The 19,074-nt window shown below is 44.3% G+C and overlaps 1 protein-coding gene across 1 annotated transcript in view; it reads right to left on the bottom strand.

Moving 5' to 3' along the window:
- Positions 1-1,792: 1,792 nt before the first annotated feature.
- The window catches only part of fam172a (family with sequence similarity 172 member A), a 154,103-nt gene continuing 136,821 nt past the window's right edge, over positions 1,793-19,074 (bottom strand). The window contains exon 11 of the mRNA XM_037098756.1: positions 1,793-4,406. Coding sequence (XP_036954651.1) covers positions 4,246-4,406 — 161 coding nt within the window. The 3' untranslated portion in view covers positions 1,793-4,245. The remainder of the gene's footprint in view (positions 4,407-19,074) is intronic.

The following is a 19,074-nucleotide window of genomic DNA, read 5'->3' as shown; positions in this document are numbered from 1 at the left end:
CGGACCCCCCATTTGGCAGGATTTCCATCCTAAAGCTCCGCGGCTGATGTTATTTTCTGTCGCAGATATGATTCAGTGTGGAGCTGTCTGTAACTGTCTGTACCGTGAGCCCGCGACAATAGCCGGGAGTGTGAAACCTATAATCAAATCAGTCATACCTATTATACATTCACACGCTGCGCTAACTTCAAGCGAGTGGAGGAGGCAGAGGGATCAGACTGCTCGTCGTTCGGTTCGAGGCGAGGTGGGGGAGTGGGGGATCCCCTCCTCCGAGAGAGGGGTCCCGGGAACCTTTAGGGAGCCACCGAGAGAGCCGATAAACCATTTCTATCATCAGCCGCCCCCTCCACCTCCACCTCCTCCTCCTCTTCTTCCTCAGACATGGAGAGATCATCGCTGTATGTAGAAGTTAGGAGGCAGCCACATGTGACAAAGTGACGCGTGAGGATCCTCCTCAGCGTTCAGAGAGATGAACGGGATTTAGATTTGGAGGATCACAGGCGCGCACATGTAACTTAACAAGTCAGAGAACTCTCGACGCGAAAAGTTTTAGGGGAGCGGGCTGTGAACTCCCACACACACACACACACACACACACACACACACACACACACCTGAAGTTACTTTACACAACTTCGAACGTCACCACATAATCTGTAAAAATGGACTTCCCAGATAGTGAACGAGTCTCACGGCGTAGAGAGAGAGAGAAAAAATCCTGAGCGACTTTCTAATTTTATTTCCGTGCGTGCTCGTCGCCTCGCCTTTGATGATCACTGACTGGAGGTCATAATTTATGGTAGCCGCCACCACGTCACCGCTCCGGACAGAAGGCAGGTTATTTAATTAAAAACCCGGAGAAAACCGGCGCTAATAAACGAGAATAAGGAGAGATTGTCCTCTCACAGGAGGAAGTTAGAAGGCAGTCGTGTCCCGAGGAACTTCTTCTACACGGGCTAATTCACGTGTGTGTGTGCGCGCGCGTGTGTGTGTGTGTGATTGAATGCCTCTCTTTAATCAGCGGCCTGACACGGTGCGAGGGGGACTCGCCTGGTTCCACTTGTTGTTCAGGGGTTAATGGAAAAGATTTCTAAAGATTTATTGAGGGGGCGTTTAATGACCTGATCGGTTTCACCGTGTGAAAACAAATGATGCTGTAAAACCTCGCTCAGTTGGAGGGTGGGTTGGGGGGGCTCACTTTGCCAAAATTAATGACCAAAAAGAAGGGGAATTACTGTTTATAGTTTGTTTTCCTTTGGACACACGTCTTCCCTGTCGATATAACCACTCCACGTCGCTCTCTGTCAGACTACCCTGACCTGTAGGACAGTTTTTTTTAATTTAACGTCAAACTCTTTACTGACACAGAATAAGTTTGAACTTTTTATTTTCTTTTTCAGAAAACGGGACAAAAGCCACTTAACACCGTCCGGCTGTGTGGCAGCAGATGGATGTTAGTCGGTCAGATTTCATAGATGTCATGTGAGATGATGACTCAGGTCGGTTTTAAACTCGTCGTCCCTGTGCAGCCACTTCACACTGTCGGCCAAACCTCCACGTCTCTGTTCGGGATCGCACCTGAATTCCAAAGCCAATTAATTTTATCCAAACGTATCCAATAAATAAATAAATAAATAAAAAATAAATAAAAAAATGCGCTTTTACGCATCGGCATCGGTGAAATACTAACGATGAAAAACACGACGAAGTAAATAGCAAATAATTAAAAGATATATAAAGACATCAATAATGAAATAAACTTTGTACATTTAAAAGAACAAGATTCACACGGTTTTTTTTTTTTGTTTTGTGTTTTTTTTTTTTTTTTTTTCATCAGACAGGTTTAATAGGTTAATCACCCCCCACAAAATTCAATCATGTAAAAGTACAGGAATTAATGTGTTGCAGAGACTGTAAAATCACTTTTTCAAAGACAGTCGTTTAAAACCAAACTGGATCAAAAGAGAATGAGGCAAACATTTGAATATAAGAAAAAAAAAATATGTGACCTGGCAGGACACTCGTGGTTTCATAAAATCCAAACGCTTACACTGCCATAAAACAAAATAGGCGTGTTCCTTAAACCAATACAACATATAAACCGTCTGCGAAAAAATAAAATAAAATAAAAAATAATGTCAACAAGAGCAATTGGCAAAATTAGTCCCCTTTTATATGCAGACTGTGCTTTGGATTTAGGCTGCTCTTACATCTTTAGTTCCATTCACATATGGCTTGCTGGATATTATTAAAAAACAGTGAACAGAGTCTTGTTTATTCCTAAGGCAACAATATACAAATTATGGAGAGAAAAATGAACTGATTGTGGCTGAAAAGCGGAAAGATGAGCAATGGTATCTGGAAACGAAACTCATCAAATCAAATAATAAGCCAACTTCTTTGCTGAAACCTGAAGAGATCTGAATCAAATTAAAAGGAAATTAGGCCTGCAACCATCAGCCACAGTTGTCTCATTACAGCCGAGAAGATAATCCACAAAAGCCTTAAACCATACACACAGTAGGCAGGAGAGGCAGGATTTCACAGTGTAGAAGTTAAACAATGGGATCTATTTAAAGTGAGAAAAAAAAGAGAAAGGAAAGTATATATTTGAGAATGTGTCTAAGGTATCATAAGATTTAGTATCCGGTTTGAGTTTTTTACTAATGTCACGACACATTAGAAGCGTCTTCCATTAAGCCTTGAGTGGTTTATAAAACACACCAGCCTTGTGGAAAATTTTTATCATGTTTGTGTCACGTAGTCAGATTATGTGCAGCTGAGCAGGGAGCGGACTTTGTCACTTCTAAGTACACAAGAAGAGTAGTACTCTGGAGGAGGGGGAAGAATGGATGTGTTACATTTCTCCAACATCTTAGGAAATATCATTCAGGCTTAGAATAATATTGAAATCTTGGATTTCCTGACATGTGTAAGGCGATATATTGGGGCTTTATGAGTGTTGTGAGCTGACTTCTGGCTCCTGTTAAAATGAGATATCCCTCAAACCCATTCTGATGCCTGACTTTAAGTAATTTTAAATTTGCTCAGTGTCCCGAATTTTCCATATTCAGCACAGGTTGTGTTTGTTTTATTTGTTTCATCACCTTCAATCATCCAGAGGCATCAATTTCAAGGATATCAAATTGAGAAAAAAAAAAAAAAAAAAGAAAAAAAAAGAAAAAGAAGAAAAGATATACAGTATGTTTATAATAAACAGAGAGATGAACTCTCCACAGCTTTATAGGTATTCTAAACTAAACACTTACAGCTCAGAGAAGTATTGGCTTATATTAAAAATCAAATAGTGTGAATGTGTGTGAGAGGCATTGCATTCAAATTTAGCTCAAAGTTGAGAAATAAAAAAAAAAAAAAACCCAAACATATCAATTATTATAAGCACTGCAATCCCCAGAAATATATGGCACGGGTTAGAACCACATTTTACACAAAGCTGAATGAGAAAAAAATTCCGACTGCATGTGCAGAATCAAGAAGTCATGAAAACAACACCCTTTGTTAAAACAAAACAAAACAAATGGTCACCAGTTGAGAGTGTGTGTTCACTCTCGATAAAAAACATTTGCGGTGAGTAAAGGCTTAGACGGAAAAAAAAAAAAGGGAAGAAGATGGAAACTGATTAGGTTGAAATAATATCGAGCCTTGGCAGAAGATACCATACAGCATGAGCTGATTTCGGGGTAAGCAGCTCAGGCTTTAGGACCGGGGGAGCAGAGGAGGGAGAGGAGGGGGGAGAGCGAGCAGTGTAGACTGGAGGGCAGGCGGGGCATTAGCTCAGTTCAGGCTGATGTCAGGACAATTAGAGGTGCACCACAGCGCATTGTGCACAGCGCCTGTCAGCCTTAATCTCTGCTGCCGTGGCCCGTACCCGCAGCCAGGCCACAGCCCACGGGAAGCGCTAACACTCAGGCCCATATTGCTTTGACAGTTGCGCTCATCTAGAAGTAATGCAAAACGTTATTGTGATGTATACACGGTGACCCTGTACTCTTGTCTCTCTCAACAACAAGGATATGTGTGCAGAGCCAGGGAGTGCTGGAAGCGAGAAATGACACACAGGGAGAGGAGTGTGGAAAGAAAGATGGAGGAAGGTTAAGAGAGGGAAAAGAAAAAAAAATAGCTGAGAGGATCTGGAACCTTAGCCTCCCTTTCGGCAAATGCCCCCTCTGATCCCTCGCCACCCCACTCCCCCTCCTCTTGTTCCAAGTCAGTTTGGTCGGTCTTCTACAAATCCTGGTGTTTGCTTTTGAGGGAGCTGCTGCGTGTGGTGACAATGTTGGAGGTCTCCTCCATCTCCTCGTCCTCTTTCACCTCCAGGACCTCACTGAAGAACCTGAAGATGGAGTTGAAACTCAGCCAGGAGGTCAGCTCGTGCCTTTCTGTGCCTACAAGTAAAAGACACACATCACAATTGTAAGCATGTGCAAGGTTCACAAATTATTTGTATTACTGTAAAGCTGCAGGCAAACAAAATTATTAAAAACATATCCTGTACGGCTACTGAGGCAACACAAAAGGTGAAAATAAATTAGCACCATTAGAGAAGATGTTTACTCCTGTGTGACTGTCCACTCCCACAATGCACTGCATCGCTCCATGCAAGCCTAAGGCCTTACGCATGAGAGCCATGACAGCCTATGACCTATTAGTCCAATGGGACTGCCGTAATATGTTATCGAAGCGGATACCTGATAATCAACACCACTCCGCTGCGCTCTTTCCATCTCAGGCCTTCCAACAGAACCAGAGTTATGCACAATGGGCTCACTAAGCGAAACCAGTGGAGCGGTAGTCATTCATTCTAAAGGGCTGATTGAGGATAGGTAAGACAGGAGCTACAGAGAGGTAACTAGTGAGCGTATCAAGTGGTCCGGTGGTGGTGGGGGGAGGCAGCAGTGCTGGGTTTCCCTCTGACCTCCTCCAGGTTAGCCAGTTCCCAAGTTGGGGTCACGCTGGAGCTTGAAATCTGCTACACGCGCCTCAGGTTCCTGTCCGCCTCAGGGGTTAGGGTATCACTGGCCAGCTTTTTTAGTTGGACGGCTTTCAAACTTGATGCCTGTTTCTATGTTTTTGCTCTGCAGCGGAGCACCGATGATGAGGACAGACCGCGGCTGCAGCTGTTGGCTGACTCGTCTCCACTCCTGCTCACTAACCATTCAGGGAGAGCGCTAACAGATAATGGCTTGTTCCTGCCGCCGCTGGCTAGCAGCTCAGCTGCTTAGCAACACAACTGTAACTGGACTTGAGAAGACATATTGAGGTGCCCTCTTGTTTCCCAGAGGGAGAATAGGTTTGCTGTGTGTTGATATTAAGAGTTTCATCCCTTGATAGATAGATCTAAGAAAAATTTACATGTGTTACAGACAGAGGGATGAGTGAACACAAGCCTTAAAGTAATGAGTTTTCTTATTTGAATCCTGATTTGCACACTCAAGACTGCTTTTGTTGTTGTTGTTATTGCCGCGATCTGCATTTGTTTTTAAGATAAGAAAATTAAAATGGCTCCCTACAATTTTCTCGGGAGGATTAAAGAACAAAAGGATAACCCCAGTATCTGAGATCTGTTAGGGTAGGGTCGTATAAAAACAACTGGTCCCAGCAGAAAAGGGCTGCAGCTTGTGCAACCTTTGTGTGAGTCAGATCAGTAGTACATTAAAAATACCCCTGCTCCTCTCTTCGGCACCTTTCTCCTTCCTTCCTCCCTTCTCCACCGTGCACACGCAATCAGCTATAAAAAGCTAGACTGAAGGCCGCAGGGATACAATTAGGAAGCACCTTAAAGGCTCTCTCACCCCAGACAGGCCTCTGATGACCACTGCGCTGACCCCATGTTTATTAGATTGACCCCTTCCTGGACGCATTAATGGAGATGGTGTGCATGCATGTGTGTGTCTGTGTGTATGACTGTTAGACCGGGGGTAAGTATGGGGTCCTTGGCTGAGGGTGTGTTTTGTTTGTGTATGTGTGTGTAATTTGTGTGTACGAGTATTGGGGGGGGGTGTTCTCGATCACTCGGAGATAAGGGACTGTAGTGCAAGCTATATAGCAAGCAGACTGCAGTTAGTGCCTTGGGTCAAATTTACTGGCCTGGCAATCATGGGAGTCAATAACCCGGCACTCTCGGTGACTCTGCTACCTGTGTAGGGCTCAACATAACATCCATCCCTGGAAAACAAAGACACAGCCCTCTCACACCTCTAATCTATCATTTATATCCAATTTGAGGCACTGTGATCTTTTTTCCACCTCCTCCTCCTCCATTTTCTCCGTCTCATCGGTCTCTCCCTCACTAGTGTTTTTACTTCTGTTTTGTCCTTTTTTTTCCTTTTTTCTCCTGCAGAAGCGATCAATGCCGCAGCGCTCTCTCATTCACCCTGAACTGGCGGTGAACTCCTCCGGAACGCCGCCAGCCTCTCCACCCTATCCCATCGCAGTTCGGGGTCACCAGGGGGGCGTCTCTGTGCCAATATGCAGATGAGCCTGTGCCCCTCCAATGACTCTGGTGTGAAGCTCCACCCCCCTATACGGTGGAGCCACCCCCCACCACCATCCACCATCCACCCACCCCCCGACAACACTCACACACAGAGACATAAACCCACCCTCACTCTGGCTTAAATAGGCCTTTAACAGCTTACGTCCACTCTTCCTTTAATAGCCAAAGTGTGTCGAACCTAATGGATGTTGTCAAAGCTGAGATGTGACCGCTGATTTAGAGGAGGAACCCCGATGACCAGACTTCACTAGCCACTAAAGACCGGGAGAGAGGGAAAGCGAGAGAGAGAGAAATCGAGAGAGAGAGAGGGAGAGAGAATTACCTCAGCTATGCCACAAATCAAAGTAATATCTTTAAAAGATGTGGGGATCGATGAGGTGTCATCTGGCTGTATCTCGCGTGTAAAGTGATCCCATAAACAGCCGCCGCCGAGTTTTCTACTTTAGCCTCAGTTCCAGTCCTTTACTGAAAAGTTTTTCAACCGATGAGCAGATTTTGTTTTTATGAGCAATAAATCTTTTTTTTTTTCCGTTTTGTTTAAGGAGATGAACAGGTCTTCCATTTTAATCTGTTTAATTATAACTTGTATCTGGTGCTTAATTGATCAACTTAAAAAATAAACGACCCTGCGTGTTTGTGTGTGTGCTTTATCTGCATCAGCTGTAAATCAATTAAGTCGCATGTGCTAATTTTAACAAGATCATTGTAATTGCATTAATTTAATAAAGTTTATTGTAAATGCAATAATGTCCTCATTTATTGTAAATGCAATAATGATGTTACTGTGAGCTCCGTAACACTGGGTATTGTCATGGGAAATACAGCGAAAAGAAAAAAAAATCTCTTTACTTTCACAATGTGTTTATAATTAACATTAGGCAACGGCAAGCTTAACAGAGATTATTTCTGCGAGGAGACTGATGACGGCTGTAACCTTGAGGTGAAGCAACACAGACACACACTCACACACACACTTGCACACACAGGGAGCTTCACGATGATGTTTCACTGTAATGCAGGAGAGGCCAGGTGAAGAAACAAGGTCTTTAGTGAAAGCTCCCCTTCCGTGCTCCCTGCTCAGGTCATGGCGGAGTTTCAGTCCGGCGCCTCGATCCGTGCCCTGTGTTTGAACATTCTGTGTGTGTTTTCTGAGCCTAGTGAGGGTGCCTCATTATGTGACAGGCAGAGGAGTGTATTTGATCCTGGATATTTAGCCTCCTCCACTCTGTCACAGCCACTGGAGCCCTCTCAAGGTAATTGACTGACTGTTTGATCTCCCTCTGACTCTACCACTGGTACAAGACGCTGACACACACATGAACACACACAAACACATTCGTCACTTGCGAGCGTCTACTCATGGATTTGTGCACGCTGACGCATACATTCACTCACACATGTAAGCGCAAACCCACTGTACCCTTCCCCCAAAAACGCAGAACAATTCAACACACGCACACACACACACACACACACACACACACACACACACACACACACACACACACACACACACACACACACACACACACACACACACACACACACACACACACAGACATCCACACACACAGTTGTTATCATTTGTGTGCAGTGAGGTAAGGGAACAAGGGAGGAGAGTTTTGAGCTGTTAAAAAGGAAACAAGGAAACTCCTCCATAGCTATGGGCCATGCTTTCTTCCCTCCGCACCAAACGCTGCATGCTGTTACAAATGGTAATCGGCTCTGATTGTCACAAATTTCAAAACAAACGCTAGGTGACTGAAAAGCCAAAGTGACGCCCCGAGTGATACTCCGACAGAAAGCCCGAATCAAAGCATGCCGACTATAATTAGGTTCCATCTGGGCTACATTATTTAAAGCCGCACCAGTTAATTGCTTGTGTACAAATGGCCTATTTTATTTGAATCAAACTTTTTTTGTGATTCGTAATTACATTGATGTGAAGGGGGCCATATCTCTTCACTTCATTTATAATATAAATGCATATTCAAATTATTAAGAGGACTTTGAGGCACGTGAAATGTAATGTGATGATGCTTTTTCTTTGTGTGAATTGAACTCCTTTAAACAATTATGAGTGCTTAATCAAATATCCTGACATTTGGGTTAAATATTTAATGAGCTTCAATTAAAAAAAAAAAGCAGATGAACACTGATATAATCATGAGGCAAAAATTACAAAAACAGAATACCTAACAGGACTGATGCACATGATATTATTGCATGCGCGGGCAAACATTTTCTCATTTCCTCTTGTCAAAGTTTTCATCAAAAATCTAACACAAACAGTGCATTTTCTTATCGATTTCCTATCAGCGGTAACCTAAGCTTTTGTTTTATCTCGATGTGAGGCCCCGGCAGCGCGTTGTGTAGTGGGCCCTGTCTGGCTGTAACCTTAGCCGGGGTGCTGTTTGTGGAAACTATCTGTTGCATGGATCAGCGGTGGGGAATCGCTATCTGTATCCTGGTTGTCAGACGATCGGATTTCCGCCCCTGACGCTCTGTGATATTAGATGATCTTCTGTGGTGTGTGTGAGAGTGTGTGCACAGTGTGTGTGCGGATACTGTGTGTGCGGTGGTCCGTGTGAGATACACCCGCGCACGTACAGTCAGTTATGCGCGTTGTCATCTTGCTTGCCGACATGCATAAAGGTCAAGAATGTCATTTTGTCCCACGTGGCTGTCTGTCGAAGGGGGTAGGACAAGTTGCCACTGGAGACTAGGTCAGAGAAAGCCCAGGCAGGTGACAGCCGGCCTGCCACACTGCCAGGACAACTCTGCCCTCTGTAACAAAACGTGGAGATGTTGTCCACAGTCAAAAAAGCTAATTAAATCTAAATCTACACCCCTCCCCACTGCCACTACTCAATTTCCACTCAGGCTGAAGACGTCCACGTCAAACCCACAAACAGCATAACAGGTATAATCAGACTTTTATTTATGCTATGCTACGCTGCGTGTCTTCAGTTTTAATAAAATCAACACGGTACTAAGCCTCTGCACGTCGACAGGAGACACACATGCATCACACAAGAATAAAAATTAAACAGAAAGCTACTCGAAACAGAGCTCATTTCATCAAACTAGTCATACCACTGCTGCTTCTCGAATGCAATTCATTTTTAATGCTCGTTGGTAAGCCGGGTCTGTCCCCCCCCCCATCTCCCTCTCACTGCTTTTAATTACTTTGCTTATTATTGCATGTTGTTGTTAGACAAAAACAAGGCAGAACTCATTACACATCCAGAGATGAGGAACCTGAATCGCTAGCTACAGGGGCCGCTGAGGGGACTCTGTATTTACTTTGAATAAAATACAAACAGAAGAGAGACATAGAGGAACGAAATCAAGAGAAAGCCCAGAGAGGGTAGAATATCACATTAACTGCTTGAAATCATCACAAAATGTAAGTTACTTTATGTTCCATATAATAATTCCAGGGAGAGGAAAACTTGTGACAAGGACTCCACACAATAGACGATGCAACACTGTACTTCTGCTCTCTGCTTGTTTCTCCTTCAGTTCCCTCCTCCTTCCTTTCCCACTTGCTGCCTCTCTACCCAGACACTGAGACTGCACTGAGTGCTTTTTTATTTTAACGTGAATGAGTGGCCTTGGCCGTCATAAAGGACCCTCGCTTTTATAGACTTGGAGCAGAGTATTTACAAGATAACCCCCGGTCCAAGGACAGCGCAAGCTATTTGATACCAGTGTCAGACTCTCCCCTTTCCTCTTCAGTAAAAATCAAAAGCCCAAACATGCCCTCGCCTCTGACAGCCCCTCTCAATGTCAGTTGTTCTCCTCTGCTCCACTAAAAATGGGATGAGACACTTTGGAGTAAGGGGAGAGACAGCTGTGTGTGGCATCTTATAAAGACATCAGTTACCTTTACCCATTCATTATCTAAATCAGAAAAATAACAGGTTAAAATAATAGTACACTTAAATTAATCCAAGTTAGCACTGCATATGACAACCAGAATGACTATAAATCTGTTTTACTTAAACTGTACAAATCTTTCTTGTATATAAAGATTAAGATATCAATTTCTCTTATGTGCCATCTAACATACTAATTTACCTTATGTATTAAATAGTAAAGTGTTTTGTCTTATTTAATTGAGGGGGCATTTAGATAAAGCTTTCAAGGAAATTGCTATGAAGAAGTCATGCTAGCTTTGGAAATAAAACACTTCAACTATGAGACGCACACATAACATTATATGAATTCTGTCCAAGTTTTTTTTTTTTTTTTTTTTTTTACGTCTGCGCATGCACCTGTTGATTCGGTGTACATATGTGACAGAGAGTGTCGCAGCAAGGGAGAGATTGAGTGACTGAGTGTGCATACACATGTATGTGTATGGAGGGGCCTTGTTGGGAGTGCCACCCAGACATTAGCACTGTAAACAGTGCAGGCCTCCTTCCCTGTCCAGGCCCTTTGTTCCATCTGCGCCACCATTGGTCGGGACTTAAATGGCAAACACTCAGGGGCTGCTAGCTCGCCTGACACGGTTTTGTTTTTGGCCTATTGAGGGGCAATGGAGAGCTTCTGTTTCTATGCCCAGGCACAATGTGTCTCAAAAGCAGCATGGCTGAAAAGAGAGGCCCCCACAAAGACTGTCCATTAGTGGAGGCACTGCATGTATGCGTATACGTGCACTCACATAGGCACAAGCGTACACACACACACATGCACGCACACACACCGTGACGCCTGGGCAAGGGTCAGGACAGACAACCTTGCCAAAGACATTGGTGGAGACAGAGCATGTGCACATGTGGGTGTGCCCATGTGCACCGCAACACAGACACAAGCATGGAGTCTAAATAACCAAATCCAAGCCAAACTGCACACTCGCTGCACCACTTCACTATACTACACTCACTCCTCACTCACATAAACACACAACCTCTGCTCCACTTCAGCACAATGAGGTCTTGCACACACACATGCACACACATGCGCACACTCATGCACCTCACTAGCACCTTCAGGACAATACCAGGCATAGAAAAACCACACACTCGCACACACATGCACACTTCTACAATATCAGACATGCACACATCACTCAGTCACAAAAGAGATGGAGGAGGAGGAGAGAGCAGAGAGAGGCCCCCCAGCACCTGTAGGAACGACAGGCCACATTCACAAGCAATGGCTGGAGAATAGACAGCTTTGAGTGTGAGAACCCCCATCCACACAAGGCCACGAGGACACACCTTACATACAACCCCATTTCACTAACCAGGTTTTCAGAGCAGTATAGAAGAATAGAGCACAGCCATTAACACCGCAGGCACAAGCTGTGTGCAATGTGAGGTGTAATTCCAAAGAATCAAAGGCTTTAAACACTGGAAGCATGTTAAGAGAATGTATAGTACAGAGCACATTTTTAAATGATTCCCACCTTTTATTTACATCGCACTGTATACATGTTTGTCCTCTGGCTGTAAATGTGTATATAACACTGCTCTTTCTGCTTTCATTGCTTACAATGAGAAAAAAATACCTTGCTGCATGTTCTTCACAATGCCAGGCCTTTTTTTTGGTGACACAAAATATTAAAGGACTCAATAGCCTTATAGCAATGGGAGACATAGCCACCATTTAACACAAACATCTAATAAAGGACTGCGCAGCAGACACAAATGATTGATATTCCATGCAATGATTGGTCACCTGTATCAATCTTCAACAGAGCAAAGAAAATGGATCACTGTAGTGCAAAGCCTTTGGACCTTAGGCCATGAAAAGGAAAAGCAATGCAAATGATCGAATGAGAGCAGCTGCTTGAATTTTCTCTTTGGCCTAAGACTATTTCTATCCACCTGTAACATCTGATAACTGAATCTGCCCTCTCATGTTATTTAACTGTATTATATATGTTTTATAACACAATGTCATTTGCCTTATATCTGTTCAGGTGAAAGGGCTGCCGACAAAAACTAGCCTTTCAGCTAACTCACTATGAAGACTTAAAAAGATAAAGACTGTACTGAGCTGGAGGCGTATACAGGAATCAATACATGGTCACAGGTACATACTGCACGTACACTTGTGGGTTTTTCTTTGTGAGATGACACTCCTGATTGTCCAACACTTCTCACTGCTTAGCATCTCCAGGGTGCAGGAGGACACACACGTTCATCAAGGCAATGTAAGTAGGCACTTCAAAATATAAAACAAGACAAATTGTAATATTCATATGAGCTGTTAACAGTTACTTAACACAGTGACATAGACAGAAAACAGAGCAGTGCGAGGAATCAAATGTGGGCTCTGAAGGACATTTCTGGACACCTGATGGAGGGTCTACGACAGAGTGTGCCTCTCTGTAAGAGCCTCATTTTTCTCTTGTCTCTCAAATGGATCCACATACATTCATACATACATACACCGGCTATGGATGTATAGAGCTACTTGTACCATGACCTTGTGATCCCATGCAGTATAACACATACAGAGAGGGGGAGATGGTGTGAGGCTGGGATGAAAAGGAGGAGAGGAGAGGAGAGGAGAGGAGAGGAGAGGAGAGCAGAGGAGAGGAGAGGAGAGGAGAGGAGAGGAGAGGAGGTCAGGTGGGGGAGGAGCAGGCCAGGGGTGGAGATAGCTAAGAGTGGGTGTTGAGGGTGGAGCAGGTCTGAAATAGATCACTTAAGGGAACAAAGTGTAATTAATGGGTCGCCACAGATAAGAGGGCTCTGGTCCTATCTGGGAATGTGCTAATGGAGTTGACACACACTCAACAAGATCAGTGGACAACCCTCTGTGTGTATGTGTATGTGTACTTGTATGTGTATGTGTGTGTGCGTGTGCTTTTGTTTTAAAGACATACAATGGATAAATAGTGGGAGGAGAAGACAGCTAAGGCGACAGGTTAACATGGCTTCCTCCATGACGAAGATCTGCCATCCCTGTAATCAGAGAAACCCCAGAAGGAAATACACACACACACAAGGTTTCTCCTGCTAGACACAAACATATCTACGTGAGTCTGACTCCCTAACTCACGTAGACGTCCCGCCTCACATCAAAACATGAGTGATGTTATTACACTTGGCCAGCCGGCACGCCTTCGGTGGCGGGGATGCGGTTGTTTACGGAGAGATGGAGGAGGAGGAAGCCGCCTGGTCAAGAGAGGGTCAGACCTGAAGTGTTCTAAGAGAAGCAAACTGACACAAACCTCTCCTCAAACTTCCTGTCTGCGTGTGTCTCTGCGTCAGGGGAACCTGGCTGGAGCCAAGGGGCCTCGTGCTTGTGGATATGTGTGTGTGTGTGTGTGTGTGTGTGTGGATGTGTGTTGGGCAAGTCTCATGGGCTTGGAGCCTGGCCGGGGAGGTCGGGGGAGGGTCTGCAGGAGCCCACGTGCGCTGGGACAGTGAGATGGTTTGTGATGGACAAGGCGAGACAAGGAGGATTTCCCTTGTTTGTCTGAGAGAGCGGAGCAGCCGCGCCGCACACACACACGGACTGAGAAGCCTGTCTCCGGAATGGATTTTGCGCACGTGTGTGTGTGTGTGTGTGTGTGTGTGTGGCATGAAGGGAGTGGGTCAGGCATCTGGTTGGTTTTGTGTGTAGGTGTGTGTGGCTCTCTCAGGGTCACAGACCCTGGGGCCATCTTCTTCAGTCTGGCTTAGTCAGACAAGCCAAGGCCACACTGACACACCGCATGACTTAATAATATAGAGACCGCTGGCTTGGTGCTGCAAATACAAGGCTCAGACATGTGAATAATAAAAAATAACCAAACACACATCTTATACCTGTATGGAAATTAACTATTTAATATCATTACAGTCACCTTGACAAGTCAATAAATATCAAATGAAGTAAATCTAACAGTCCTTAAACACAAGGGCGTGACCTTGACAGTAGCAAGCCTTGCACTGCGTTATTATGTGCGTCCATGGCAGCCTGAAAAGTGTGTTTTGTTTGCCGGTGAGTGTGTGTGATGTAGCATCAGGGGGTTAAACGGAGAGGGACGAGACTCCGATCTGTCAGGACAAGGGGAGAGCCGCTTCAAAGACTCTGCATCAACCCTTCTCTTTCTCTCACTTGCTTTTGCGCGCACACAAAACACACTGACGGACAGTCCATTGCTCCAAGCATATCTCTACTTTGTCCTTGGACTGTCTGAATACCACTGGAGGCGAGCATGATTTGAGGGAGCAAGTGGGAACAAGAGAGAGGGAGACAGAGAGAGAGTGGGGAAGAAAGAGGAAAATGATAGAGGGAAGGAGAGGGAGAGAGAAGAGGCGCCCCTCAATGACATCTAAAGAGATAACTCACTCTCCAGAGCTTCTTTTCTCTTGCTATCACTTTCCCAGGCAGCGCTCATGCCACATAAGGCCTCAAGTGCATGTGTGTGTGTGTTTGTGTGTGTGCATGGGTCCGTATGAATGAGTGACAGAGGCGTATGTGGGAATACAGTGAACGTGAAGGTGAAAATGGCAGAAGAATTTTGAATCTCAATGAGATGATCTAAAGTGCTATCAAGCACAATGCGTGCATACTGAATACACTACATTGTATAAGACGGCCATGAAAAAATGTTCTGCTTGGTCACACAGCGTGATGGTTGTCAGAGATTATTAAAACTATAATTAACCAAACTAGAGATGCATGAAAACTGGTTTGCATGTTTGCTTGCATGTAACGTCGGTGTTTAATTGTATACACAAAGCTGAAAGTTGATCATATGAAATAACTGTACGCTGTAGAAATACTCACAGCAGAGTCATTTCGCTGCGAATCTGCACTCAGATGGCTGCTTAAGAAATGATGTACAGAACACAACACAAACAACAGCTGGCTCGTCTCTTGATTGAAAGTTAACTTCGGGAAAACAAAGCATCGGGCCAGTGGCGGGTCACCGCAATGTTGAAAACACCCAAACAAAACCGCAGGAAAACACAAAGTGGCCCTACGCTGCCTCTGTTGCTGGAAATACTCCCCTTTGTAGGCACACACAACTGTGGGGAAGAGTTAACCTTTTGATAAGCTGCTTCGAGTCCCAGCTGTATGCATTTTTCATTGAAAATGTGTGAGTCAGAAAGAGAATAATTATCTCCTCTCGCTCCATGCAGAGGCAAAGGGTTGCAGCCCCCAGTCTGGTCTTCATAAATGAACTAAGTCCTGAAATGAAGAAGTGCTGATGAGCAGAGAGAGAAACTGAGCTATGCTAAATCCTAACACAAAAATAAAGAACATTTACAACTTTCCTTGTTAAGCACAATGGCAAAGGCACTGAGACCCAACATTTACACTAGAATTTCTGAATGCATTTACATGTTCCATTTACTTAAAGGTCTACTTTGAGTCTCATTCAACTTGTCAAATACTGATGCTTTAGGCTGGCACCGACACCATCCACAATCCCACAGCATCAGTATTTGATGAGTTGGGGAAACCCAAAGCGTCATAGCTGGATGAGTTTGGGATGATACTCAAAAATCAACTTTTCTTACAAAGTGAGACTTTTAACCATGGACCAGAATCTTCACTGCTATTTTTGTTTAACTCCAAAATCAACTTTTAAACAATTTTCCTAAGAAAATTGATCCATTGCTTAGGAGAACCCTGCGACACTGTTTTGCTGTGCTAACCAGACTCTGTGTTTCTATGACACAGTGTTATTGTTGGTTTTAACACGACCCATAAGTCCTTGCTCTCGAAGACTTTCCTAATCAGTACAAGAACGAACATGTGTGCACAAACACACAAGTTGATCAGTGTCTGCCAAACAGGGCAAGGTCACTGATCCCTGCTTCAGAGCGGCCACGATCACCTCTAGAGGAGACACAATCTACACCCACCCTGGCACAGACACACACTGAAAAAAAACAAAAAAAAAACAGAGCACCCACCCCAACAGAGCTTAAGACCTTTATCTGACAGCATCAGCTAACACCAGATACACACAGTCCTGCTCTGACCTTGCAGCACTTCAAGACTAATCAAAATTGTAGCTGGGATCAGAGGTGTGGGTACAGCGGGCAGAGAGAGTCATTCATTTTGTGCATGTGCGTGTGTTTTTCTATATGTGTGCCTGTGTATGGACGAGACAAGTCAGAGATTGAGGGAGGGGAGGTCAGGGGAGGCACTCACCCTCTCAATCCTCCACTATTGACTTGTGAGCAGAGAGATGGTGCCGAGCGGTCAACGGCAAATTGAATAAACTGATCAATAACCTCACACTTGTCAGGAGGGACGAAGGCACCTTTTAAAAAAAAAAAAAAAACCTACACAGCAGCCCAACTTGAACTATGCAGGAGGGGACCATTGATCAAATCGTGTAGAGCTCTGCCAGCAGGCTCGCCCAGTTCTGTCCTCCATCCATGACATGTGTGGAACGCTACTTCTCAATAACACTGTGGGAGAGGGCTAAGAGAGGAGGGGCAGCTGAGAGGAGGTGTCATTGCATTTCAACAATGGGAAGCCATAACCAAATTAAAACATTTAAAAGAGATAACAGACGCATTAGGAGAAAAAGGCTTATCCTCAGCCTTCAAACGGCAAACAGTTTAAGAGTGTGATTGAGTATGTGCGGAGGTGGCTGCTTGTTGAGGCAGGTGATTGAGGAAAGCAAAAGAGAGAGGCAAGAGGTAAAAAAGTCAGGGGAGAGAGAGGGGAAGGAAAACTGAGTGCGAGCAGCAGAAGAAGAAGAGCGGGAAAGAAGAAAGGAGAGGAGAAAAACTACCCTCTGTCATAATTTAAACGAGCTGTAGTCTCCCAATGCTCTGTTTACAATGTATAATTTATGCCTCCCAGTTCAAACACAGCTTTATCTGCACTCAGCTGCTAAGTGATATGATTTCACTTTTTATAGCAGCCCCCCCACCCGTCCAATCCACCGCCACCCCCAGTCCCTCTGTAATGCAGGCTGGTGTGATTCTGCACGCCTCGTGCACTGACTTTCAACTGTACAGCCCCCCAAGGGCTAAAGTAGCATATTAAACCCCTCCCTAACCCCATCCTCTTCCCTCCCTTAAGCAACACTGTGGCCTTAGACACACACACTTAAGCACGTGCATTGCTGGGCTCGTGTGCACACACCCATGGACGTGCACACCCTATATACTGCAAAAAGAGCGGGCTGCCTCATATTTTACAGCAGTTAAAGTTTCTTTCTCTATTTATTGCTGTGTTGGTGAGCGGTAATGTCCCATTTCACAGCAGCACACTCTGACCTCTGATCAGAGCCTCTCTGACGACCCCGTGCCTCTGACAGAGTTGCACTAATACGCCACTTAGGTTACTCTGGTTTAATGGAAGCCCCCCCCCCACCACACACACACACACACACACACACCCACACTACATATATATGTATAGATATTGGATTGTAGATTGTACCGATAAACAATCTGGGTATTATTTTATGTTCTAATACACAAAGTGGTTGTCAAGCTCCAAGGGTTACGCCCTTTTATAATGGCCTAATGGATTTCTATAATGTTGATCACTGTGATCAGTGCAGAGATGACTCAAAGTAGGGGAGTCATTATTCTGCACATCTACAGTTCGATTTGACTGTTGCACTTGTTGATTCCATTAAAAGAAAAAAATCAGAATTGCATCAATGTTATACTCACATATGGATTTGTAAAGATCAAGCGATCATTTAGATCCAATTAATTGGTTTTGTGCCCCAATAACCACATTTTTAAACTATTCTGGTGGCTTTTTACAGGTAAACTACGATTTAAAGCTTATTTCAACTGATTTCCAATTTAGAATCAAAACCGTGACAGACATAACCATTGGTTTACTGTGGAAAAGACAGACTGCAAGGTGAGCATGAGCATGATCTGATAACATTTGGTGAGTTACCACAGACCATGTCAAGGCATTATCACTTGACAATTTTTTTTTTAAAACTTATAATGGATCACAATTTCAAGACAAATAATAAAGAACAGCTTCTTTAGTCACATGTATGATGGTTTTATGCTTCATCAAAAGAGAACATTCTCACTGAATCACAATATGAACTCTGGTCTATTCTCATAACACCATTATGTAACAAATCAATGTATCTGACTTGTGCAAAGAACTTCCCCTCTGCTTTTCTTCTCCTCTAAACCCTTCACCCTTCTACTTTCCCACCATTTCATCTATGCACGATATACGGCTCCCGTCTCCTTTCCTCCAGCATCCCTCTTTTTACTTATTCTCTGCCATCTCCCCCCCTCGTCTTTCTCAGCTATCTGCCTACATAGTGTTTGTGCTAGCAGAAAATTCCCACTTCGTCTCTGGGGGGAACTGCGTTTTTCTCTGCTCTGCTTGTCTCTCGTTCTTCTCTTGTATGTTTTCCGTGCTGGCAAAGCTTCCTCTTCCTGCATGCAGCAGGGAGTGTGCTCCGTCTGCGGCTGTCCCATAAGGGACCCTACAGTGTGATGTTACAATCTCTCCATCCAGAGGGATCCTCTCTCTATCTGCCTCTCTCCCTGGCTGCTCTTTTCTCTCTTTCTCTATGAGATGTTCCTGCCCCTATTTTCTTTCCTGTCTCTCACTACTTTATCCGCTTCTCCCTCATTTTCTTTCTT

The sequence above is a fragment of the Acanthopagrus latus genome, chromosome 5, assembly GCF_904848185.1.
Source record: "Acanthopagrus latus isolate v.2019 chromosome 5, fAcaLat1.1, whole genome shotgun sequence".
NCBI lineage: Eukaryota > Metazoa > Chordata > Actinopteri > Spariformes > Sparidae > Acanthopagrus > Acanthopagrus latus.
Note: the sequence above shows the minus strand (reverse complement) of the source record. Positions and strands in the feature narration are given on the sequence as shown.